The sequence below is a fragment of the Scyliorhinus torazame genome, chromosome 6 (genome assembly GCF_047496885.1).
Source record: "Scyliorhinus torazame isolate Kashiwa2021f chromosome 6, sScyTor2.1, whole genome shotgun sequence".
Lineage (NCBI taxonomy): Eukaryota > Metazoa > Chordata > Chondrichthyes > Carcharhiniformes > Scyliorhinidae > Scyliorhinus > Scyliorhinus torazame.
The window spans coordinates 268,674,764-268,702,367 of NC_092712.1; the positions used below are offsets into that span (position 1 = coordinate 268,674,764).

The following is a 27,604-nucleotide window of genomic DNA, read 5'->3' on the forward strand; positions in this document are numbered from 1 at the left end:
GGAAGATGTAGTTTTTTTTCTAAATGCTCTCTTGCATATTCCTCGTTCTGAGAAGGTGGCAGTGTTTCTGTGAACAAATATGCAAATGTTCACAAAAAAGTTTAATAAATAATTTTAGTTGTCACATTCATTATTGTGCTTTAATTGTCGCTAGCATACTTTACCAGTTCATCAAAAACTTCGCAATGGTGAAAAGAACATTTTATCAACAATCCACAAATTTCATGAATCATAAGATTGAGCCAGTTTAGATGTTCATGGTCTTCTGAATTAAATTTTGACCAGAATAATTGCTTGGAAACTGGTCTATAATGAAACCAGGTATCTGTTGTGCAGCAGATATTACTGCTAAAGCGGAATGTGAGACTTTGGATTGACGGACTATCTATCTGGTAATTGTAAATAGATTAATTGTTTCATGGCTAGTTTTTGGCTTATAAATGGAGGATCAATTCTCAACTCCTGCATCTAACAAAATCTGAATTGGCACAAACATCCATTATAAATTGTTTTGCATATGTAAACCTAGTAGTTGTGTAATTCCTCAGTATATTTCTACCAAAGAACTCTTGGAATCCAACCAACTCTATTTCCTAAATGGTTAGAATTCTTGCTTATTAACTATAATTTTAAATCAAAGCATTAGCCAAGAGCAAAATCTACCACCTTCATTGCTTTCGATCTTCTTCTATCTTAACCTTGCAATTTAATTCCCATGTTGTACAAAGAACAAAGAAATGTACAGCACAGGAACAGGCCCTTCGGCCCTCCAAGCCCGTGCCGACCATGCTGCCCGACTAAACTACAATCTTCTACAATTCCTGGGTCCGTATCCCTCTATTCCCATCCTATTCATGTATTTGTCAAGATGCCCCTTAAATGTCACTATCGTCCCTGCTTCCACCACCACCTCCGGTAGCGAGTTCCAGGCACCCACTACCCTCTGTGTAAAAAAACTTGCCTCGTACATCTACTCTAAACCTTGCCCCTCTCACCTTAAACCTATGCCCCCTAGTAATTGACCCCTCTACCCTGGGGAAAAGCCTCTGACTATCCACTCTGTCTATGCCCCTCATAATTTTGTATACCTCTATCAGGTCGCCCCTCAACCTCCGTCGTTCCAGTGAGAACAAACTGAGTTTATTCAACCGCTCCTCGTAGATAATGCCCTCCATACCAGGCAACATTCTGGTAAATCTCTTCTGCACCCTCTCTAAAGCCTCCACATCCTTCTGGTAGTGTGGCGACCAGAATTGAACACTATACTCCAAGTGTGGTCTAACTAAGATTCTATACAGCTGCAACATGACTTGCCAATTCTTATACTCAATGCCCCGGCCAATGAAATTATTTTCTAATTTTTGGGTTTCCGAGTTGTGTTGGTACAACTTGACAGGTAACTTTCATAAGGCACCCTATTAATGTAGGGACTCCAGGTCTGACAGCATTTAAAACAGAGTATATTTATAATCCATTTTAATCACTCAAAGCACATTTCCCTAATTGCCCTGGCTAGGGGACAAATACTTGGAGAAAATTTGCAAACCTCTAAGGAAAGCACAAAGAGTTGGATAGACGGACATTTCCTTAAAAGAGGAAGCACCGACTTTCGGTGGCAGCCATGGAATGAGTGGTCGCACATAAGGTGGCTCCTGCCTGAGGTCGTTTTTTTTTGTTGGTTTTTTTGCCCTTTCTGCCCACTTTATGGAGAGGTTGCAAGTGGATAAAGTGGGAATACTAAAGAGAAAGGTATTCTCCTCCGGTGGGGAATGTCGAAGACCTACCAGGTGAAGAGTGTGTCAAATAAGGGGCACTCTTCAGAGCAGATGGGCACACATGGTGCAGCAGGGGAAAGCTGGCGGGGGGATCTATGGCATCGTTGCCCACACAATGTCAACAAAGCAGTTGGTTGAATTCCTTGCGTCCGAGTTTACAAACAGAGGCAGGTGGCCTCTAAGGACCTGGCATGGGTGGCAGAGTTCATTCGTGCTGCCCTGGAGATAATGGAGCAGAGTTTCGAGGCACAGAGTGCGTTGATCCAAAAGGTGGAGGAGATGGTGACCAACCATGAGAATCAAATTACCTCATTGGAGGCAGAAATGCTGCTGATGGCGGATGTCAGCAAAGTTGAGGGAGAAGGTCAACAACGTGGACAACCACTGGTGGAGGCAGGATCTGAGGATCATGAGGCTGCCCGAAGGTATTGAGGGAATGAGGACCACTGAATATGTGGCCAAGAGAAGTAGCAGAGGAGGTTTTCGACCACCCTCCTGAGGTGGACCAGGCACACTGGTCGTTCAAGAGGAAACAGAGAGCGTGGGAGCTGCTCTGCAGGTAATTATTGTGAGGCTATACCGGTACCTAGATGAGAAGATTCTGCGGTGGGTGAAGAAAATGTGGGAATGCCATACGGTTAGTATTTACCAGGACACTGGAGCGGATCTGGCCAAGCGAAGGGCCGGGTTTAGTAGGGTCAAGGCGGCTCTATTCAGGAACAAGGTGCGGTTCGAGATGATTTACCCTGCCCCCCTGTGGATCACGTATGGGAGATACTTTGATACGCCGGAGAAGGCGAGTAACTATTTAAGGGACCAATGACTGGGGGAAGCTTGAAGACTTTGGATTTTGGGAACGTTCACTGTGACCTGAACTGGGGAAATTTTATCCAGCAGGAGGGAGGGATGGTATGTTTTCACGTGCAGATGTTAAGTGTGTCTTTGTTAGTTTTACCTATTCTGTATTGTTAACTCCACCCCACCCCACCCCATCCCCCCCACTCATATTGTTAATTATGTTCTAGACAAATTTTGTACTATTTTGCTCCCCTCGTTTGGTGGTGTTCCATCGTTTGGTAGTGTTGGTGTTGGGACCTGTGGGGAGTTTGATGGATGGAGTGGGGAAGAAGGAGCTTGGTGTGGTACGGTGATAAAGGGGGCGGGGGAGAGAAGGGGGCAACATTATAAAGGAATCATCCTTTGTCTCGCGTGGGGGTCACCATGCTAGCAGGTTTGCTAGTTAACCGAAGCAAAGTGGGGGAGCTGTGGTGGGTTATTGGGGGGGGGGGGGGGAAACAGAGGTGAGGGGAATTGTTTTTTCTGCATTTCTGTTTTTGGCTTCTGTTGGGAGGGTGGGCCTGGGGAGTGGGGCCTTCTTTGTTTGGAGTGGTGGAGGGGGGAGCGGCTGACGTTGAAAGTTTCTTGTTAGAGGGGGATGGCAGTCGCCATCCTGAGGCGACCTGGATGGTGGGCGAGACAGGGGTCTGGATGTGGCTGGTTGGTGGGTCGGAAGTGGCATGGAGCCCCCTGACCAGATTGCTCATGGAATGTTGGGGATCTGAATGGATCGATCAAGAGGCTGTGTGTTTTCACCCATTTAAAGAGCATAAAGGCAGATGTGATTTTTATGCAGGAGATGCACCTGAGGTGAAAAATCATACGAGGTTGAGGACAGGCTGGGTGGGACAAATGTTTCATTTGGGGTTGGTTATGAGGGCGAGAGGGACTGCGGCGTTAATTAGTAAGAGGGTGGCTTCCTCGACAACCAGTATAGTGGAGGACTCTGGGTAGATATGTCATGGTGAGTGGGAGGTTGGAGGGAGTGCCCGTGGTACTGGTGAATGACTATGCCCCCATCTGGAACGATGTTTTTCATGAAGCAAGTGCTGGCAAAGGTTCCGGACCTACACTCACATTGATTGATTATTGGGGGAGGGGGGCAGGATTGTAACACTGGTTCTTGATAGGCTGGATCGGTCATGTCAGACCATGCGCCACAATTCTTGGATGTGTGTGTAGAAAGGTGCAGGGGGAGGTGTCCCAACGACCGCAGTGGAGACTGGATGTGGGACTGTTGGCTGATAAGGGAGCGTGTGAGAGGTTAGGGGTGGCGAGACGCACCTCTGTGGAATTTAATAAAAGTGAGGAGGTGGCTGCCTCTGTGAGGTGCTGGAGTTCTTGGGCGGCTTGGATTTCCTCATGGTGGAGGAGGGGAGGGTGCAAGGGCGGGGTGCTGGAGGAGGTGGTGAGGTGTATCGGGTCGATGCAGTCTAGGAAGGCCCTGGGTCCAGATGAATTCTGTTTGCACTGGGGATTGAGACAGGGGTGCCCACTGTCCCCATGGCTTTTTGCATTGGCGGTTGAGCCATTGGCAATGGCACTTCGGGCTTCAAAGGAGTGGAGAGGTCTGGAGAGAAGGGGGCTGGAGCATTGAGTGTCCCTGTACGCAGTTGACTTGCGGCTGTATGTCACAGACCTGGTGTATGGCATGGATAGGATTATGGGAGCATTGACAGAATCTGGGTTGTTTTCAGGATATAAACTCAATGTGGGAAAGACCGAGGTGTTCTTGATCAATGCTTGGATGCAAGGGAGGGGTTGGAGAAGTTGCCATTTTGTCTGGTAAAGTCGAGCTTCTGATATGTGGGAATAAGGGTGCATAGTTGGACTCAGTTCCATGAATTGAATTTGGCTAATTTGGTAAAGGGATGAAGGAGGACTTCAAGAGGTGGGATGTTCTCCCATTTCCATTGTCAGGGAGGGTCCAGATGACGGTCTTACCAAAGTTTCTGTTTGTCTTTTAGAGTCTCTCGATTTTTGTGCCCAATTCATTTTTTGGGAGGATAAACGGGTTGATTTCGGATTTTTTATGGGAGGGTAAGGTATCTCTTGTTAGCAGAGTGTTTTTGGAGAGGGACAGGCGGAGGGGGAGTTGGCTTTGCTGAATTTATTGAATTATTACTGGGTGGAGAATGTTCGGAAGTAGGTCGTGGGGGAAGGGTCAGTGTGAGGGCGGATAGAGGAGGCTTTGTGTAAGGGGATGTGTTTGAGGGCACTGGTGTTGGTGCTGTTGTGTTCTTTGTTTTAGTTTCAGGATGGTGAAGATTATAGTGTTAACAAAGAACAGCAAGCTATGTTAATAAACAAAGCTAATTTATTACACTACGCTGAATTAGATTCAAACAAAATACTAAGGAATTAGTTAAGTAAAGATTACACTACACATCTCTACTATTAACTACACTATACGTTCAACTATCTCACAACTACTCTGTCTTGCTCTCTCCATCTATCTCCCAGAAGTCGAGGAGGCATGCGATATTTATATGGTTGCTCTATAACACCATCTCGTGACTAGAGTAGTAACATTTCATTAACCCTTCATGTGCTTTACAATATCCACATATTGTGACATCCCACTTCCTTTGAAAAATTTGAACTTGCATTTAAATATACATACAGGTGCCGTATGGGAATTGCACAATAATGAACATCATTAAAAGTTACACATGACTTAAATCAGTGTTTTACAGTTCATAAATTGAGACGATCTCATTGATCTTAATCCAACTGTCAGTGAGTCAGAATTTGTACCTGATTGGTATTTGTATCAGGAAGTTAAGTATTAGATGATGAAGTATTCAGTTTCAACAAATGTCCAGGAAACCTACTGTTGGAAAACAACTGTTGAGGCTTAATTGGGAGGTTGCTTCACTTTCAGTAATGTTTCTTCTAAATGTCGAACCTTCAGACATTTTTACAAGATAGGAATGTGGAGCTGCATCACTTAAAACACGAGCAATGCAGGACCATCCACCTGTTGAATCTTGTACACGTGGACAATCTCCTGGAACTAGCGGACTCGGCTGTTTGGCTGACTTGTTATAATACAAGCTTCAAGTATGCTGCTGCTGTCTCATCTTGTTTACAATTGGTTTATCATCAAGATAGAGTAGCATGGTAGCACAGTGGTTAGCACTGTTGTTTCACAGATCCAGGGTCCCAGGTCCGATTCCCGGCTTGGGTCACTGTCTGTGCGGAGTCTGCACGTTTTCCCCGTGTTTGCGTGGTTTTCCTCCGGGTGCTCTGGTTTCCTCCCACTGTCCAAAGATGTGCGGGTTAGGTGGATTGGCCATGCCAAATTGCCCTTAGTGTCCTAAAAGGTTAGCTGGGATTACGGGGATGGGGTGGAGATGTGGGCTTAAGTAGGGTGCTCTTTTCAAGGATCGGTGCAGACTCGATGGGCCGAATGGCTTCCTTCTGCACTGTAAATTCTATGATTTGGTACAGTTAGGCTTAGTAATGCGGTACGCAGCTGTCTGTTCATAAGAAATTGAGCTGATGAGAGACCTGTCGATAAAGGAGTAGCTCGATAACTTAATAAAGCCAGAAAAAAAAATCTTGTCTCGCCTCGTATGCCTTTTTCAACAATTTTGTCACGATACCCACACCTTTCTCAGCCTTCCCATTAGAATATAGAGGGCTTGACGTGACATGATTGAAATTGTAGCACTGAGAAAACTCAGTCCATTCCCAACTGTCGAAACAAGGTCCATTGTCTGTTAAGACCGCCAATGGTATCCCATGTCTAGAAAAAACATATTTAGTTTGCTTGATGACTGACTGTGAACTTGAGTTTGTAAGTTTAATAACTTCTGGATAATTTGAGTACTGGTCAATAATGATGAAGTAGTCTTTGCCTTGAAAGTAGAAAACATCTATTCCCACATGGAATTGTAACAATATCCATCATTGTGAATTTCGCTTTCTGTTGAGCCACTGGTTTCTTTGACAAATGTCACATTCAGAAACATAATGTTATCAATGTCTGAATTGATGCCAGGCGAATACACAGATTGCGTTGCGCGTCGCTTACATTTCTCAATACCCTCGTGTCCTTCATGGATCTGGGACAAAATCTGTCTTCTGAACTTTTTGGGAATGACTATTCTATCGAGTTTGAGTAAAAATCCATTTACCACGAGAGGTCATCCTTAACACTTCTGAAACTGGAAGAGCTTGCATTTGGCCATCCATCAGTCATGCAGTGAATCACTTGCTGCAAAACTTCATCCTTTGCAATTTCTTCTTTAATTAGTCTTAATTTGACATCCGAAATGGGTAGTATGTCAGCTAGCATGTCAGCTTGAGCTTCTATCACCGGCACAAGATCTGGAATCTTCATGTTCAGTAGCATGTGATAATGTATTTGCAAGGATCAGATCTATTCCTGGAGTATATACCAGACAAAAATCATATTTTCTTAGTCTCATGTCATCTTGCTGTGAATCGACACATCGATTGGCGCTGTGAATCCTTTTCACAAGATTTGGCATTAAACAAGATGATTTATTGGCATCAACTATTTCAAATTGCACTGGCAGGTGGATATTATTATTGCTTACTGTTAGACAACACAATCCTTTTGTGCTAATGATCTTGCCATTGTGGTCCCTCAACTGGCATTTAGTAGCTTTAATTCGAGGAGGACACGAGAGTTCTGATTCAGTGATCAAATTGGCATGAGCTCCAGTATCCAACTTGAAAAAAAATTTGGACCCATTTACTCTTAATAGTCCAGTCCAATCTTTCGTCATATGAACAGATGATATCTGCTTTAAACGTCGTGTTTCAGCATTTTCAATCTTGTGACTGCATCAACAAAGAATGTGTCTTCTAAATCGTATTGTTGTGCTTCAACATCAGAATGAGAATTTTTTTTTTCATTTGATCCGTTTTGCAGCCTTCGAATTTTCATGGCATTGTTAAAAGAGCTTTTCATTTTAATCGGAGGATTTTTTTTTAACTTGAACGGGACTGTGAAGTGCAATGATGAAGTTTGCCAAAGTTCTTGCATACTTTCCCGATGGCTGGGCATTTTTTTCTCCGGTGGGCATGGCCACAACATAAACACATCCACCACGCTGCTTACGACAACAGCAAAATGGCCACCAGCTGCAGCGCGCTGTTTTTTTCAACTGCGCCACAGCATTAATGGCATCAGCCACGTTGTCTTCTTTCATGCCTTTTTCCCGGGATCGCATTTCTGCTTACTGACTCGACATAAACTTATTGAATCTTCTAATGATAAATTGTGCTGCCTAAGCAAATGCTCACAAAGTTTTTCATTTTTAATACCAAACATAATTTGGTCACAGGGGGGAATCTGTCAGTATAGAAAAGTTGCAAGTCTGCGCTCTTGAACGGAGACTCGTGATGAAAGAATGTATAGATTCGCCGCCTTCTTGTTCCCGTTTTTTAAACCTATATCTTTCATATATTTCATTAATTTGAGCTTTACAATGCAGATCAAACCTTTCCATTACTGCATTAAAGTTTTATTGTCACTATCTTCAAAGCGAAATTAAACAATTCTGTGGCTTGTGTTCTAGCCACAATGAGAAACAGCACAATTTTTCGCTGGTCACTGGCTGACTCTAGAGCTGAAGCAGAGATGCAACTGAAACTGTTGCATAAAACTTCTTCAATTTAGGGACTTCCGGTTGCGGCTATGCGGAGCTAAGTCGCACATCCGGCGGCTCCCGCAAAAATTGACTTTCAGGCTCTTTTCAGGGCCCCCAACGGCACTGTTTTGGTTGGGTTGGTCGGGGGGGGGGGGGGGGGCTCTTGGAGGTGAGATGGGGCCCCGCGGGGGAGGGGACCGGGCCTGTAAAAGGAGCTGCGTCAGAGGTGGCGGGGCCTGGTAGGTGGAAAGCGCGGGCTTTTTCCCGCGCGGAAGACTGGAGGGGGCGGGGCCGGTGCGGGGAAGCGAGAGTTGTTTCCCGTGCTCAGAACGGAAGGGGGAGGGGGAGAGCCTATGGATGGGGACGGGAGAGGAGGGTGTGCCACACAATGGGGGGAGAGGCGGGAGTGGCCGGGGTCAGCAGGAGTCAGCTGACTTGCGGAAGTGCAATGCGGGGAGTAAATCAGTTAGGATGGGTCCTAGCCCCGGCGGGGGGGGGAGAATAGAGTTGCTGCTGCTATGGTCAAGCGAGTGGGGTGGGGGGGGGGGTCGAGACGGGGGTATGCCGCTGTGGGGAACTGGCCGGGTGTGGGGTGCAGGCGCGTGGCTGGCCGAGGAGTGGTCATGGCTAGTCGGTGGGGGAGGGGGGCGGGTAGCCCCCTGGTCCGGCTGATAACCTGGAATGTAAGGGGACTGAATGGGCCAGTTAAGCGGGCCCGTGTGTTCGCGCACCTGAAGGAAGGGACTCAAGGCAGATGTGGTTATGCTTCAGGAGACACACCTGAAGGTGGCAGACCAGGTAAGATTGAGGAAAGGGTGGGTAGGTCAGATGTTTCACTCGGGGCTGGATGCCAAAAATCGAGGGGTGGAGGCGATCTTGGTGGGAAAGAAGGTGTCGTTTGAGGCGTCGGGCATTGTGGCAGATAATGGCGGTAGGTACATTATGGTAAGTGGTAAGTTGCAGGAAGAGAGGGTGGTATTGGGCAATGTGTATGCCCCGAACTGGGACGATGCGGGTTTTATGCGGCGGGTGTTGGGTCGGATCCCAGACTTGGAAGTGGGGGGCCTGATAATGGGGGGAGACTTTAACACGGTGCTGGATCCGGCACTGGATCGCTCCAGGTCTAGGACGGGTAGGAAGCCGGCGGCGGCTAGAGTGCTGAGGGGGTTTATGGACAAGATGGGAAGGATGGACCCTCTCACATGTCCATAAGGCTTATTCCCGAATCGACTTTTTCATCTTGAGTAGGGCGTTGATAGCGCGAGTAGAGGATACCGAGTATTCGACAGTAGCCATTTCGGACCACGCTCCGCATTGGGTGGACTTGGAGATGGGGGAGGAGAGGGACTAGTGTCCGCTGTGGCGCTTGGAGGTGGGGCTGTTGGCGGACGAGGAGGTGAGCGAGCGGGTCCGAGGAAGTATAGAGAGGTACTTGGAGACCAATGACAATGGGGAGGTCCGAGTGGGGATGGTATGGGAGGCACTGAAGGTGGTGGTGAGGGGAGAGCTGATCTCCATTAGGGCCCACAAGGAGCGGGGTGAGAGGGAGAGGCTGGTGGGGGAGATGGTGAGGGTAGACAGGCGGTATGCGGAGGAGCCCGAGGAAGGATTGTTGAGGAAGAGGCGTAGCCTCCAGGCCGAATTCGACCTGGTGACCACCAGGAGGGCGGAGGTGCAGTGGAGGAAGGCCCAGGGGGCGATTTACGAGTATGGGGAAAAGGCAAGCCGGATGCTGGCGCATCAGCTTCGGAAGAGGGACGCAGTTAGGGTGATCGGGGGAGTTAAGGACGGGACGGAGTGTGGTGCGGAGTGGAGTTGGCATCAATGGGGTCTTCAGGGACTTCTACGAGGAATTGTACTGATCTGAACCCCCCACGTGAGGAGAGAGGGATGGGCCACTTCCTAGACCAATTGAGGTTTCCAAAGGTGGAAGAGGGACTGGTGGCGGGATTGGGCTGGAGGAGATGATCAAAGGGATAGGAAGCATGCAGGCGGGGAAGGCACCGGGGCTAAACGGTTTCCCGGTTGAATTTAATGAAAAATATATGGACCTGTTGGGCCAGCTGTTAGTTAGCACCTTCAATGAGGCAAGGGAAGGGGGGGGTTTGCCCCCGACTATGTCCTGGGCACTGATCTCCTTGATCCTGAAACGGGACAAGGATCCCCTGCAGTGTGGGTCTTACAGACCGATCTCCTTGCTAAATGTAGATGCCAAGGTGCTGGCGAAGGTCTTAGCCACGAGGATTGAGGATTTTGTGCCGCAGATCATCCATGAAGACCAGACGGGGTTTGTGAAGGGGAGGCAGTTGAACGCGAATGTGCGGAGGCTTTTGAACGTTATCATGATGCTGGCGAGGGAGGGGGAGGCGGAGATAGTGGTGGCGATGGACGCTGAGAAAGCCTTCGTTAGGGTAGAGCGGGGGTACCTGTGGGAGGTGCTGAAGAGGTTCGGGTTTGGGGAGGGGTTTGTCAGGTGGGTTAGGCTGCTGTATGAGGTCCCGATGGCGAGTGTGGCCACAAACAGGAGGAGATCCGAGTACTTCAGGTTGCACCGAGGGACGAGACGGGCGTCCCTTATCCCCTCTGCTCTTCGCACTGGCGATTGAACCCCTGGCTATGGCACTGAGGGAGTCGAGGAACTGGAGGGGGTTGGTGCGGGGTGGGGAGGAGCATAGGGTGTCGCTTTATGAGGACGACCTGCTGCTGTATGTGGCGGACCCGGTGGGAGGAATGCTGGAGGTAATGAGGATTCTTAGGGAATTCGGGGACTTTTCGGGGTACAAGCTCAACATGGGGATGAGCGAGCTGTTCGTAGTTCATCCAGGGGACCAGGAGAGGGGGATTTGCGAGTTCCCACTAAAAAAGGCGGAGAGGAGCTTCAGATATTTGGGAGTCCAGGTGACCAGGAGCTGGGGGGCCCTGCATAGGCTTAATTTTACAAGGCTGGTGGAGCAAATGGAGGAGTTCAAGAGGTGGGATGCGTTGCCGCTGTCCTTGGCGGGTAGGGTGCAGTCAACCAAAATGACGGTGCTCCCAAGGTTTTTGTTCCTGTTCCAGTGTCTCCCCGTGTTTATCCCAAAGGCTTTTTTCAGGTGGGTTAACAGGAGTATAATGGGGTTTGTGTGGGCGCGAGGGACTCCGTGGGTGAGAAGGGTGTTCCTGGAGCGGAGTAGAGATAGGGGGGGGGACTGGCGCTGCCCAACCTCTGTGGATACTACTGGGCCTCCAATGCGACGATGGTGCGCAAGTGGGTGATGGAGGGGGAGGGGGCTGCATGGAAGAGGCTGGAGACGGCGTCTTGTGGGTACGAGTCTGGGGGCGCTGGCAACGGCACCGCTGCCGCTCCCTCCAAGGAGGTATAACATGAGACTGGTGGTGGTGGCTGCCCTCACAATTTGGGGGCAGTGGAGGCGGCACAGGGGGGAAGTTGGGGCATCGGTGGGGACCCCATTACGGGTGAACCACCAGTTCGCCCCAGGAAGAACAGGTGTAGGGTTTGCGGGGTGGCACAGGGCAGGGATACGAAAGTTGGGGGACCTGTTTGTGGACGGGAAGTTCACGAGCCTGAGTGAGCTGGAGGAGAAGTACAGGCTCCCCCCCCCAGGGAACACCTTCAGGTACTTGCAGGTAAGGGCTTTTGCCAGACGGCAGGTGGTGGAATTCCCGTGGTTACGGCCACGCACAGTACAGGACAGGGTGCTCTCGGGGGAGGGAGGAGTGGGGAAGATCTCGGAAACTTATCAGGTGATGCAGGAGGAGGAGGTAAAAGGTAAGTGGGAGGAGGAGTCAGGAGAGGAGATCGAGGAAGGGACGTGGGCAGATGCCCTGGGGAGGGTGAACACTTCCGCATCGTGCGCGAGGCTCAGCTTCATACAGTTTAAGGTGCTCCACAGGGCACACATGACCGGGACACTGATGAGCTGGTTTTTTGGGGGTGAGGACAGGTGTGTTAGGTGCTCAGGGAGCCCAGCAAATCACACCCATATGTTCTGGGCATGGCCAGCGCTGGAAGAGTTTTGGAAGGGCGTAGTGAGGACGATGTTGAGGGTAGGATCCAGGGTCAAACCGGGCTGGGGGCTCGCAATATTTGGGGTGGCAGAGGAGCCGGGAGTGCAGGAGGCGAAAGAGGCCGGAATTCTGGCCTTTGCGTCCCTGGTAGCCCGGCGAAGGATTCTTCTTCAGTGGAAGGATGGGAGGCCCCCAAGCGTGGAATCCTGGATCAATGATATGGTGGGGTTTATTAAGTTGGAGAGGGTGAAATTCGCCTTGAAAGGGTCGGTACAAGGGTTCTTTAGGCAGTGGCAACCGTTCTTAGACTGGCAGAGCGGTAGACATTGGTCAATGGCAGCAGCAACTCCGGGGGGGGGGGGTTACTTTATTTTTTGTTTTTGTTATTTACAGTGGAGGGTCTAAGGGGGTGTATATACTTGCTGTATTAAGTTGGGGTGTTAATGTTAATTATTTATGTACATGGGGGGGGGGGGTATGGAGGGTTGTTTTCTGGACTGTGTTTTGTACTTAACCCTGTTGGGTTCCTTTTGTTACTGATATTTTATGAAAACCTTTAATTTAAAAAAAAAAAAAAAAAATTTTTTTTAACTTCTCCAATTTACATCTCGGTTACCAGAGGTTTTGAAGTGGGAGTCTGCAGACCTTCCATCTCTTGTTTCACTGTGCTTCTCGATGCGACGGACTTGTCGAGTGCAATGGGGGGTTTTTCACTAAGGTTTTGTTCTCTTGACAAAGTTTTCTTTTTCAATGCCCTTCTTGCTATCTAATTTAGCCGAACTAAAAACCATTAGCAATCACTCCTAGTACCATATTGTGTTCTTTGTTTTAGTTATTTCAGGATGGTAAAGTTTGTAGTGCAAACCATGAACAGCAACCTGTGTTTAATAAACAAAACTAATTTGTTTATATTTAGGTGTAGATGGTGGACAGGCTTCTCAACAAAATTTCCAGCCTCTGACCTGCACTTGTAGCCGCACAAATTATATGGCTGGTCCAGTTAAGTTGATTGTCAAGCAATGTTTAGATTTTCTGGTTATTGACACGCCCATGTGTAGCGCAAAGTTACTTGCTGCTTATCAGTCCAAATTTGAAAGTGTTCAGGTCTTACTGCATGTGAGCATGGACTGTGTCAGTTTCTGAGGAATTGCCAGTGTGAATCAACATTACAATTAGTGGAACATCCGCACTTCTGACCTTACGAGGAAGGAAAGGTTATTGATGCAAGGAGCTAGGGCACTACTCTGAAGAACTCCTGCGGCAAAGGAGTGAGATGATTGGCCTCCAACAATCACAATCGACTTAATTTCTCCTGGATATGACTCGTCTCCTTGATTTCCATTGACATCAATTTTGTTAGGGCTGCTTGATGGCTACCCTTGACAGCAAGGCAGCATTTGACCATCTCACCCATGTAATTCATCTGTTTTGTCCAAGTTTGGCCCAAGGCTGTAATGAAGTCGACAGTGAGCATGGTTTTGCTGAGTAAGTGCCGCTTGATTGCACTCTCAACGATACCTTCCAATCGCTTGATTGCACTGGTTAGATTGAATATCCTGTTTTTGGGGACAGGATATGCTTGGGCAGTTTTCCACTTAGCCTACTTTGCTTGTGTTGTAGCTGTATTAGAACAGTTTGGCTAAGGGTGTGGCTAGTTCTAAAGCACATTAGGGCTCATAGCCTATGCTGTATCCATGCAGTTTACATTTCTTGATATCATGGGTGGTTGGGATTTCATAAGGATTATCTACTTACGATTGGGGGTTGAAAAATGCTTCAGTTTTGTCTTTTGGCCTGATATGCTGGGCTCCTCTATCATTGGGAATGGGGATACTTTTGAGGCTTCCACCTGCAAATGACATGGGGGAAATGTCTGAGCAACACATAAATAGAGCCATTATTGCAGCTCCTCCACTGAATACTACTTGGCTAAACAAGAGTGCTTTTGGAGTTGGGTGAAAAACAGGGGGTTCCAGGGGTAAGTACATAGCCAGTAAACTTAATTTCAGGGTTGATTTTAAGCTAAATTAGTTATTTAATTTAGTAAATAAAAGCTGTGGTTTTGATTATTGCAGTTTAGTTGCATTCCTGAAACAGGAGTCAGCTGAGTCACTCAGCTGTAGCTGGTTAACCGTGCAACAGTGCTGCTTGTCCGCACTGACCGTGCTTTTGGAGTAGGGTGAAGAAGAGTTAGGTTAAGCTAAAAAGATGGTGGGCGAACTCAGTCGGACAGGAGCAGAGCGCAGCTGAGTTTCATAAACACCAAGGTCGGATTCCTGTTCACATTGAAGCAGTTCAGTTTGAAGTTTTTTTTTGGAGGAAGGGATTAAGTGGGAAACCACTAAGTGAGTCAGGGTCAATATATTAAAGTGATATAAGTAAACAAAGTAGGCTAAGGAAAGTGAAGGAGAGGTAAGTGAATAATATTCTTTTATAGTCTTAATTTTTTTGTTAAAAAGAGTAATTAAGGGTTTGCAGTCATGGCAGGAGACCTTGCACCTTTGATATCCTCTTGTTATGTGGCAAATTATGGAAGCTTCAGTTGTCCCTGGTTGCCACATACTCCGGAAGTGTGTCCAACTGCGGCCACTGGCAACCGCATTTCAGAGCTGGAGCTGAGGGTAGATTCACCGTGGAACATCCGCGATGCTGAGCAAGTCATGGATAGTATTTTCAGTGAGGTGAGAATTGAATATGCAGAAAGGGCATAGGTGACCACCAGGCAAAGGAAAGCAGGTAGTGTAGGAGTCCTTTGTGGATATCCCCTTTTCTAACATATTACATGGATACTTTAATTAGCAAGTGTTAAGTTTTTGTCATGAGGCTCCTCGGATTCAGTAATTCTGGCCATCCCGTAATAGCAGATTGGTTTGCTTGCAAGTTTTTTTTTATACTGCATCTAAATAGACATAGGAACATCTTCCCCACAAAGTGAAGTGAGCAAATGACTGCTTCAGTCTTATATAGCTTAACAGCCAAAGCAAGAAAACACAAATCTAAAATCATGATCTAAATGTGGCATCCTATAATAACTTAAAACTTAAATTGCAAAATACTGGAACATTAGCCCAAGTAGAGGAAAATGCACCTGGAAAAATCCTAACAATCTCATTAGATGCTGATCGATCTGCTTGGCACTGTTTTCAACCTTTTGAAGTAACATTTTTGAAAGGTTTATTTTATTCAGATGAGCATAGAAATGTTTTTCTGCATATACTAATAATGACTGGAAGGTATTTAAAGTGATTATTTAAATCTTGATCTTTTATTTTAATACAGGCAACAAATCGACATTTTCCACAAACTGTCACTGGGGCCTACCTGAGTGGAGTCAGAGAAGCAAGTAAAATTGCTGCGTTATAAATGAAGATTTTCTATAATTTATAATTGTTAAAAGCACTAAATGAAACTGTACATAAGATACTGTACTTGTAAACAAATTATTGCAAAATCCCATGTAGGTCTGTTTAAGATCAAGAATGAGGATTTTTTTCAGAGTAACTGCACGAAGATAGTACAAATTGGTGTTTAAACCAAAGTTTAAATAATATGAAGTACAATAATTGTCACTTCCAAATTTTCAACAAATTTGTATTGTACAAAAACCACCCAAAATTAACATCTTTCCACTAAGACATAAAGTACATTATTAATGGAATACTTCAGTTCGACATGGTGCAAAACTTAGTCCATACTAATTTATTTGATAAAGTTCACAATATTGTTATTGTTAATGAGTGGCTGCATGGTTAATTGTAGGATTTGAACTATTCAGTTTTGCTTTGCAGAATTAGCAACTTGGAGGCTACAATAGGTGCTGCAAAAGCTGAATAGGGAGAGTGGAAATGGCAGTTAGGGAAAGATTGGATTTCTCAATCTTTCCATCACTCACCACTAAAAACGTTGGTGCTTCAAACAATTGGGCTTATTCAAGATAAAATACTCTAGCTCAGTGAATTTAGGATGGAGTGTTCAACTGGTTTCTTCCAGAAAGGGTTTATCATGCTGAAAGTAGTATCTATTCAGTAACTTGTCCAGGTGGAACAAATCCATACTTGAGCAGCAGATTCATAATGCATCAGAGATTGCAACATCTCTGCATCAATTTTGACATGGGTAGATCAAAATGCAAATCATAGATCTCAGACGGAGATAAAAGATAATATGCCTTTTAAATGAAACCCTTGTGAATTGTGTAACAAGATTGACACTACCCACTAGGTTAACCTTATCTATTGTAAAGTGTACAGTACGAGAAGCACAAGGTTAATTGTCCTCCTTTAAACATGTACAAAGCCCCTGCATCTTTGATTTTATATATGGTTAAAACAGGATTTTCTAGATCTGTAGTTTTGTTGAAACATCCTGTACATAATTTGATGTAAATATCTGGTTCATGTTGTTCGGATCACCTAGTGTCTGTGCTCCCTGCAAATGGGCCCAGTTAATCTATTGAGCATGAGTTGTTGTGCAAGATAGGCCGGGGAGTATTATAATAAAAAACAAATGGACTAAATTAGTCTCAATTTAGTGACACAAGCATTCCTGAAAAAAACTCGGGTATTGCATTCTCAACAGCTTTTCTCTTGTTCCATGAGACTGAAATAATACTAACATTGTATAATTACCTCACCAGTATCAAAAAATGTTATCTGGCAATGGGTTAGTGTTTCAGATCCACTTCCATCCGTAATATACAAAATACTGCCCAAAAGTGCATTGAATTCACATCTATATATGCAGAGATAAGGTTTTCTGCAACTATAGTTTTAGGAGAGTATCTTACAATACCCAAAAACACTGTCTACCGACCAGACTCGAGAGTCAAAGAGATACAACTGTAATTCTGGTTTGTAGTTGTTGGCAGTAACAATACAATCTGCTCCTAAACTGCTAGCTGCTGGTTTCAATTAGTTTTTTTTAAAGCACATCTCCAACTGTATTGAGGTTGCTTATGATTGATTGAAGCCAAAACTGATTAACCAGAGTACTAAATAAACACGATGGAATTTGAACAGTAGTACTGAGATTAAAATCATAATGCAACTCAATTCCTGTTTTGAGCATGTTTCCAATCCTTTTAAATGGACTTGCAGCGAGATAGATGTTCTACTTTTTGTACTTTTCCATTGGAAAGATTACCTTCTGTAAACCAGTATGGTTTTGATCCTTCAACTGTTTATTAAAAAATGCTCAAATAAAAACACTTGAACTGTCTTCTTTTAACTTGTGTATAAAGTTTTTATTTTCTCGGGGGAACTGGGGCTGGTAAATTGCTCCACAGACAATCTTAGTTCTATAAAATAAGAACTTAACCTACAGAAGTAGACATACTGCATCTCCAATAAAACTCTCCCCTTTTACAAGATTAAAACCATGGCCTTGCTCTGAAGACATTTAAATACAAAAACAAAGGTCAAATTAAACTGCTAAACAGAGAAAGATACAACAAATGCAAATATAGCAACTTAAAGCTAAGGAAGAGGCTAAAATTACTTCCAACTCATTTAGCTGGATTCTAGCTGGTGAGAAATGAGACATGCCTAACTACCATAATTATAAGTAATGAATTTACTGGGTAATTTATTCACAGCTCAATAGATTCAAATGTACACTTCCAGAAACACATTTAAAAAGCTAGTAATTATAAACTAACATAAAACTTAAGCCTTAAAAGTCAGATCAATAAGTTGACATGTTCAATTTACATTGGCATACAGGACATTCTACATAAATCCCACTGTCTTACAAAGAAATACATTCTTATTTGTGCTGGTGTTAAACAATCCCATTTCACAAACCATGGGACGATGATAGTGGTATCTTCTCTGCAATCCTTTGCTGGTTTCTTTATCCTCTGACAGTTTCATCACGAAATCAACTGAAATTAAATATTTACAAAAGCAAGCTCATCATCATTCATCTATTTTATTCATGAAATAAGCATGCTTAAAAAAACACTTTCAAATCTTGGAAAACGGTGAGTGCAAATATCAGCCATATCCAAACAGCAGCATTTAACTACTCAAATATAGCATTTAACTACTCAAATATAGCACCGCTACATCAAGTCTTGCTTTCGTTCAGACTGGAACTCCTGCCTGTTTGATTGAACAGTTTGCTCGAGTGAAACAGCTACTCAATTCTCACCCTGGCTACTCTCTACCAATGATGGACACTACTTCTGAATTTGGTCATGCTAATCGGCAACACAAGAATCATAGGTTAGATAAGGAAGTGGGCAGCAAGGTAGCATTGTGGATAGCACAATTGCTTCACAGCTCCAGGGTCCCAGGTTCAATTCCTGACTTGGGTCACTGTCTGTGCGGCGTCTGCATATCCTCCCACAGCCCAAAGATGTGCGGGTTAGGTGGATTGGCCATACTAAATTGCCCATAGTGTCCAAAATTGCCCTTAGTGTTGGATGGGGTTACTGGGTTATGGGGATAGGGTGGAGGTGTGGACCTTGGGTAGGGTGCTCTTTCCAAGAGCCGGTGCAGACTCGATGGGCCGAATGGCCTCCTTTTACACTGTAAATTCTATGATCTATGAACCACAACATTAATACAATTATTAAAACTGGCAATAGAATCAACTATAGTCCAAAAACAAATAAAAACTTTAGCAAACTTGAATTTAATTAATTAAAACAGGAAACAAAATGAAGCCTAAAAAGAAATTACAGATCCCCTTCCCCTTTCATCCTGAAGCAGACATGGCACTGTGCATATAAACATTCCTGACTGCTAGTGAAAGTCAATCAGTATAAGGAGTCGAATAATACAAATTCTTAGCTTCTGGGTAGTCTAATTTTCTTCAATTGTAATCAAGTTGAGCGAACAGAGAACTTTCCCTTTGTACCAAATTCAAAGTTGGCCAATGCCCACTCAGCATTCAAATAAGTACAGTAGGCTTGCTTTGGCAGATTTGGACAAATTCAATGCTTACAATTCTTCATGCTCCATTTCACAGTAGTATTGCATCTGGGCCAACTATTGTAGTTTTGAACAAGACTACTGAAATTTTGCAGTCACATTTTTAAAATGGTGTAAAATTCCCTTAATAAAAATTGAAATTTGCCCCAAATCTCAGCTGGGAACAGCTATGTAATCAGGCACTCGTCATATTAGGTCCATAGAGATCATACTACCTCTCGGCCCCACTCGAACCCCATAGGTTTATTTATTTCAAGTACCCATTCAATTTCCTTTTAAAATAATTGATAGCTTCTGCTTCTACCACTCTAATTAGTTTCAATTATGACTTTTAATCAGGTATTTACTTTTTGATTTACAAATTGAATATTCAATTATGGCAAGGTCCCATTGAGAAAAGTAGAGCACTGAACACATACCTCTTTCACAGTGTTCTTGACAAAATCTTTTTTATCAGAGAGGTCATAATCTGGATAGCTGGCAAAAACCTAAATAAGAGAGCGTTCTTTACCAATTACGTGAAACATTAATGTTGAAAACAAAGACAATTCAACTTAACAAAATAAAGGCATTCAGCATATTTAAATTACTCTACAAAAATGCTCGGCATGTACTTAATTAGAACGTACAAAGTTTACACAAACTGGAAAATGTTTTTAGAGTTCCCAATTAAGGGACAATTTAGCATAGCCAATCTACCTACCCGGCACATCTTTTGGTTTGTGGGGGTGAGACCCACGCAGACACGGAAATGTGCAAACTTCACACAAACAATGACCCGGGGCCAGAATCGAACCTGGGTCCTCGGTGCCGTGAGGCAACAGTGGCAACCAATGCAGTACCGTGCTGCCCACAAACTTTCAATCTAAAATAAAAATTGGATTGATGTGGGCAAGAGTCACACACAAAAGAGTGTCGTACTAGTTTTCTCCTAGTATTAAAAAAAAAAAATGGTACATCCATTGGATAGATTTGTCGTCACAAACACTAGTTAGGAAGCAAAACAGTATATATACAAGAACTGAATACTTCCAGGTCAGGTACTTCCCCTTATAATAAATCCAGTCTCATTTGAGGAATATAAAATATGTGCATTGTATAGTGCCATGACAATCACCAGGAAGCAATTTAAGTTTGTTCATATGCTGTATGAACAATCTTTTAATTGGGGCGCACCATCCCGCAGCAGGGAATTCACACAAACAAAAAGACATAACAGGCGATCTTAAGCTTACTTGCAATAAAAGTGCAGTCTTGTGGAAGATTTCTCCGACAAGCTGTAATTACCAGTTGCCAAAAATTTAAGTCACATCTTTGGCTTTTCCAATCTAGGAAAACACCAACTTTGTTGGTCACGTGAATTTGCAACAGCAGCTGGAATACCAGCGACTTGGGATATGAAATTCTAAACGTTCCATCATGATTTTACAAAACCTTCAACTCAGAAGCTCCACTAATGCTCAATCTCAAAACTCCACCACAAAACATGACTCATTTGTATGAAAGCTGTACGGTTCCTAGTGCATCATATTTGAGCTTTAGTTTTGTGTTAGATTTCAAACCAGACAATACAAGAATTACATACATTGAAAATGATTGCCTGCATTGGTTTGAGGTCAAATATAATGGTTTAAAAGTATAGTCAAAATCAGATTGTGTTGTACCAACACAAAGTATGTTAATACCCATCATGTATATGGTACAATGCGAAAATACCTTTAAAATCAAGAGTACTGCACTCTACCAAAAACTATACAACAGATTGCCTATTATTGCCATCTACCCAAAACTATACAACAGATTGCCTATTATTGCCATCTGTAAGGCTATACCTATGACAAAGCTTTGCACAAGTTATCCACAATGATTGTTACTTGCGTTTCATGGGAGTCTTGTAAGAAGTAAAAAGCATCCATTATCTTTTACTTTTCAATAATTTAAATACATTTGGGACATAGAATCCCTACAGTGCAGGAGGCCATTCGGCCTATCGAGTCTGCACCGACCCTCCGAGCCCACTCCTCCACCCTATCCCAATAACCCCATAACCTAATCTACACAACTTTGGACAATTTAGTTATCATAGAATTTACAGTGCAGAAGGAGGCCATATGGCCCATCGAGTCTGCACCGGCTCTTGGAAAGAGCAACCTACCCAAGGTCCACGCTTCCACCCTATCCCCATAACCCAGTAACCTAACCCAACACTAAGGGCAATTTAGCATGGCCAATCCACCTAACCTGCACATCTTTGGACTGTGGGAGGAAACCGGAGCACCCGGAGGAAACCCACGCGCACACGGGGAGAATGTGCAGACTCCGCACAGACAGTGACCCAAGCCGGGAATCGAACCTGGGACCCTGGAGCTGTGAAGCAATTGTACTATCCACAATGCTACCGTGCTGCCCATGATTTAGTATGGCCAATCCACCTAACCTGCGCATCTTTGGACTGTGGGAGGAAACCCACGCAGACATGAGAAGAACGTGCAAACTGAAAATTGATAGTGACCAAAGGCAGGAATTGAACCCGGATCCCTGGAGCTGTGACACAGCAGTGCTAACCACTGTGCCGCCCACTTTATTGGAAAGTACACCTTACCGTGGCCCATGATTCCACCCTATCTCCGTAACCCAGTAACCCCACCTAATCCTTTTTGGACACTGAGGGGCAATTCAGCATAGCCAATCCAACTAACCTGCACATCTTTGGACTGGGAGAAAACCCATGCAGACACAGAGAAAGTGCCACACAGTCACCCATGGCTGGAATTGAGCTGCGTCAAAAAGGAAAAGGAACTACTACTCCATGTAAATAACTTGACCCTCCATTGCCTATAACTCGGACAAACATTTTGCAGGGATTCAGATAGTTTTTTTAAAAACAATTGTATCTATTTAATAAGGAGAAATCTCAAATTGATCATTCTACAAACACCCGATTGAGTCGTCTCCACTTTTTTTTACTTTGATCTAACCTAATTTGACCACATTTATAAATTTCATTTATCTTTTTGAAATATTTTTATTGGTATTTTCCAGTTTTTAGAGTAACAGCTCAAGTGTACCTGGTATTTACAAATAAGGTAGTCTCTATTTACAGAGATTTTGTACATGTGCGGCCCCCGCCCCCCCGCGCAATGAAGTGGCAAATGAAATACAAATGTAGGTTATGCACTTCGGAAGGAGGAATCTAGGCATAGACTTTTTTTTTAAATGGGGAAATGAATCGGAAAGCAGAAGCACAAAGGGACTTGGGAGTCCTTGTTCACGATTCTCTTAAGGTTAATGTGCAGGTTCAGTCGGCAGTTAAGGCAAATGCAATGTTAGCATTCATGTCAAGAGGGCTAGAATACAAAACCAGGGATGTACTTCTGAGGCTGTACAAGGCTCTGGTCAGATCCCATTTGGAGTATTGTGAGCAGTTTTGGGCCCCGTGTTTAAGGAAGGATGTGCTGGCCTTGGAAAGGGTCCCGAGGAGGTTCACAAGAATGATCCTTGGAATGAAGAACTTGTCATACGAGGAACGTTTGAGGACTCTGGGTCTGTACTCGTTGGAGTTTAGCAGGATGAGAGGGGATCTTATTGAAACGTACAAGATACTGCGAGGCCTGGATAGAGTGGACGTGGAGAGGATGTTTCCACTTGTAGGAAAAACTAGAACCTGAGGACACTATCTCAGATTAAAGGGACGATCATTTAAATCAGAGATGAGGAGGAATTTCTTCAGCCAGAGGGTGGTGAATCTGTGGAACTCTTTGCCGCAAAAGGCTGTGGAGGCCAATTCACTGAGTGTCTTTAAGACAGAGATAGATAGGTTCTTGATTAATCAGGGGATCAGGGATTATGGGGAGAAGGCAGGAGAATGGGGATGAGAAAATATCAGCCATGATTGAATGATGGAGCAGACTCGATGGACCAAGTGGCCTAATTCTGCTCCTATGTCTCATGGCCGCCCCGTCTGCCTCCATTGGTAGCTTAGTTTCCCACCTAGTGCTGACTTCTGCCCTGGACATCACATACTGCGTTCAGCTTCTTTCTGTTACTGATTTTAGTTGTTGTCGTCGACCCCCACCCCCCCATGTTTCGTTCTGCGATTTCCTTGGGTTCCCTTCTCTCGCCTTACCCTCTGATTCTTTCCATCGTGTCTGTCCTCCTTTGTCTCCCCAACCCTTTCTAGTCACTATTGTCTCAAACAGGTCGTGGAACGTGCTGATAAATGACCCCTATGCTTTGTGGAAGTCCTCGTTCGACCCTCGGATGCTGTATTTAATCTTCTCCAGGTGGAGAAACGCCGATAGGTCTGCCAGCCAGTCTGTAGATATGGGAGGTGCGGCTGATTGCCAGCCGAGTTGGATTCTCCGACGTGCAATTAAGGAAGGAAAAGCCAGGGCATCCGCCCTCTTCCGCGTATGTAGTTCTGGCTGCTTCGATACCCCGAAGACTGCCACTCTCTGTTCAAGTCTGTCCAGAATCCGACAAGTCTGGGGCAGGCCCAGAACATGTGGGTGTGGTTGGCCGGGCCTCCCTGGCACCGTTCACATTTGTCCTCCACCTCCGGGAAGAACCTACTCATTCGGGTTCTGGTCAGGTGAGCTCTGTGCACCATCTTGAGACTTAGCCTTGCGCAGGAGGAGGTGGAGTTGACCCTACTCAGTGCTTCGTTCCAGAGTCCCCAACCCACTTCCATCCCCAATTCGTCCTCCCATCTTGTCTGGCTTCGTCCAGTGGTAGTCTTGCCCTATCCAGCAACCGTCTCCGCGGAGAGAATGCTCTCCATGATGTTCTCAGCCCTATTGGTGTTTCCAGTTCCCCCCACCTACCGTTCCCCATGACTGGAATGTACAGTCCATCGAGGAACCGTTTCATCTCCGCATCCCTGTTTTGGGGGGGGGGGGGGGGGGGTCCGGATGTGTACAGCCCTCGGTAGAAGGTCTCAAATGCTTGGTTGACCTCTTTTGGTTTGGTCACCAGTCTGCCTCTGCTATTCATAGAATCAGCAGTGCAGGAGGCTATTCGGCCCATCTCGTCTGCACCGGCCTTTGGAAAGAGCACCTTATCAAAGCCCACACCTCCACCCTATCTCCGTAACCCCACCCCACCTTTTTGGACATTAAGGGCAATTTAGCATGGCCAATGCACCTAACCTGCACATCTTTGGACTGTGGGAGGAAACCCACTCAGACACAAGGAGAAGGTGCAGACTCCGCACAGACAGTGACCCAAGCCGGGAATCGAACCTTGCACCCTGGAGCTGTGAAGCATCTGTGCTACCCTTTATGTTAAAAGTCTTTGTTAGGGGGGGAACTAACTAACATGGTCGCCAACGGTGTGTATGCCACATGGGTGCACCACTGCACTCCCATGCTAGCTATCCCTGCGAGTGTGGTGGCTCTCCTCCCGGGGCTGGTCTAGCCCCTAACTTATGCCTGCTAATTACCGCTTTCTCTGTTTGTACCCTCACTGCATTCCCCTGTCCTCCCTCTTTAATGTGACCTGATCTTTTTGAGCAGAGCAAGGCAATACAGTCCCGCGCAAACATATTCAGTCGAATGAGTCTGTTTCTTTCGTGAACCTTCTCTGATCGGCCTTCATCGGTGTCTCGCCTGCCCCTTGTCCAGGATTTGGTTTGCACAAATTTGTTCACCTCCGCAGGGGTGCTGAAATAGTGTTCTTTGTTCTGGTACGCGATCGAGAGCCTGGCTGGGAACAGCATATCAAATCGCACCCAGTTCTTGTGCAGGGCCGACTTTGCCTGGTTAAACTTGACAGATCTGCCCCAATGTCCTGGTAAATTCGGATTTTGTGTTCTTCCCAGGTGCTCGCCTTAGTCTGTCTTGCCTACCTCAGGATCGTCTCACAATCTTGATATCGTGCAGCTTCGCGATGATCGCCTGCGGCGTCCCCGGCCTTTGGTTTCGGCTTGAACGATCTAGGTGCTCTGTCTAGATCTGGGGGAGTTGGGGAAACTATCTCTCCCGACAAGGTTGCCCAGCATTTAGGCTACGTAGCCCGTCGGGTCGCTGCCCTCGATACCTCCTGGCAAGCACAGAATATTCTGTCGTCGGGACCTACTCTCTTGGTCCTCGACTTCCCCCTTTAAGTTCGATCCTGGCCCTAGGTTACTGTCAGTGTGGTGTTTGCACATTCCCCCCGTGTCTGTGTGGGTCACACCACCACAACCCAAAAGATTTGCAGGGTAGGTGGACTGGCCACGCTAAATTGCCCCTTAATTGAGAAAAATAACTGGGTACTCTAAATTTTTTTTCTACATTTGCGTAAAAGTGCCTATTTGGTTCTGGTCTGGAAGACAGCCACCTGATGTTCATCCGCTCAGCACATCACCGTCACGGGAAGTTTCATTTCTACTTGTATTTATCTCTAAATTCTGCAGGCGTTTTGAGTGACGGTAAAGTTTGGCCAAGTTGATTTAATGTGCCCACTTAAGCTAGAGAGAGATCTCCCAGATTATTCATACTGCTTCCTGATTGCTTGTTGTAGAATCCCTGCCCGGGTTTGTGCTCACTCACTGAGGACTCGGACATTCTCTGACTCTCGCATCTGCTGAGTTTGGCAGTGAGTTGGCTGATGGGTCTCCTTATGATTCATGATGGTCCCTTTCTGCTGCAGGTGTTCCAAAGTTGAAGTGCGGTCCCCTTGGGTTGTCGTCCACCCAGACCACTGTTCTGCACCAGGGCAGAACACATGGGGTCTATATCCAGGGGGATGAAGTGCAGATGAACCGCGTCTGGATGAACGCTTGGGACACAACTTTGGCCAGGATGAAGGACAGGGTGAAGAATCTGCCAACAGATCCGCAGGACATGGTTTTTGAATTGTACCTGCCGCTGGGAAGGGGAAGAGGGTGGGACCCTGAAGCATTCAGAGAGTGGGATTTTAAATATTGGGCAGCACGGTGGTGCAGTGGTGCACTACTGCCTCACGGCACCAAGGTCCCAGGTTCGATAACGGCTCTGGGTCATTGTCCGTGTGGAGGTTGCATATTCTCCCCGTGTTTGCGTGGGTTTCGCCCCCATGCCCAAAGATGTGCAGGGTAGGTGGGTTGGCCATGCTAAATTGACCCTTCATTGGAAAAAATGAATTGGGGACTTTAAAATTTAAAAACAATACCCCCCTATTAATATTACAGTTTTATTGGCAAGATTGCTCAGATGCCAAGATTGAGGGAGTAGTTGAGCGGGGCAGCAAGGTAGCATAGTGGTTAGCACTGTGGCTTCACAGCTCCAGGGTCCCAGGTTCGATTCCCCACTGAGTCACTGTCTGTGCAGAATCTGCACATTCTCCCAGTGTCTGCGAGAGTTTCCTCCGGGTGCTCCGGTTTCCTGCTACAGTCCAAAGACTTGCCGGTTAGGTGGATTGGCCATGCTAAATTGCCCTTAGTGTTGAAAAAGGTTAGGAAGGGTTATTGGGATAGGGTGGAAGTGAGGGCATAAGTGGGTCGGTGCAGACTCGAAGGGCCAAATGGCCTCCTTCTGCACTGTATGTTCTATGTTCTAGTTGCAATCGGTTTCAAAAAATTCCTGGAGCTTCAAACTCTTCCAGCACTGCGACGACAAGGAGGCGCTTAAAAACTTCCCTCATTCTGTTACTTTTCTGCCAGATAATAATTTGTATCTCTCCCACCCCATCTTCTTCTGTCAAATAATTGCTCCGTCTAGAGAGCTGAATTGACATTTGAGGCAGGATTTTCCCTGCAGGCTTCTGGATCCTGTTATTGGGAAACTGCGTTAGCGACTGATGGGTGCAGCGAGAAGCAATTCTATCTTTCGGGAATACCGCGACCCTTAATTGTCCCTAGGTGGGGTTACGGGAACAGGGTGGGGAATAGAGCCACGGTAAAGTGTCCTTTCAGAGGGTCGGTGTAGACTCGATGGGCCGAATGGTCTCCTTCTGCACTGTAGGGATTCTACGTTTCTTTTTTTTAATTTAATATATTTATTAAAGTTTTTAACACAATTTTTCATCCTTACAAACAACCCCCCCCCACCTCGTAACAAATAGAAAGAAAACGCACAGAGCAAGATATAAACATGGTAAAACGATATGTTACAGAACTTTGTACATTGGATTCCTCCCGTACATGCCAGTTTTCCAGATCTTTCATGTATTATCTTGCTCAAATACCCGGGTTGCTGCTGCTGTCCGACCTTCATCTAACGCTCCGCGAGATAGTCTAGGAACGGTTGCCACCGCCTGTAGATCCCCTGCGCAGACCCTCTCAAGGCAAACTTTATCCTCTCTAGCTTGATAAACCCTGTCATATCAAGGCCTCCACGCTGGGGGCCTTCGCCTCCAACCACATTAGCAAGATCCTTCGCCGGGCTACTAGGGACGCAAAAGCCAGAATGCCGGCCTCTTTCGCCTCCTGCACTCCCGGCTCGTCCACTACTCCAAATATTGC

At 45.6% G+C, this 27,604-nt stretch overlaps 2 protein-coding genes across 2 annotated transcripts in view; one reads left to right on the forward strand and one right to left on the reverse strand.

The window, feature by feature from the left end:
- Positions 1-17,464, forward strand: part of kdm1b (lysine demethylase 1B) — a 274,704-nt gene extending 257,240 nt beyond the window's left edge. Inside the window, exon 20 of the mRNA XM_072510250.1 lies at positions 15,527-17,464. Coding sequence (XP_072366351.1) covers positions 15,527-15,610 — 84 coding nt within the window. The 3' untranslated portion in view covers positions 15,611-17,464. The remainder of the gene's footprint in view (positions 1-15,526) is intronic.
- LOC140425424 (protein DEK-like) overlaps positions 17,465-27,604 on the reverse strand; it is a 73,953-nt gene continuing 63,813 nt past the window's right edge. The window contains exons 11-12 of the mRNA XM_072509694.1: positions 19,602-19,670; positions 17,465-18,128 (exon numbers count right to left, since the gene is read on the reverse strand). Coding sequence (XP_072365795.1) covers positions 18,117-18,128; positions 19,602-19,670 — 81 coding nt within the window. The 3' untranslated portion in view covers positions 17,465-18,116. The remainder of the gene's footprint in view (positions 18,129-19,601; positions 19,671-27,604) is intronic.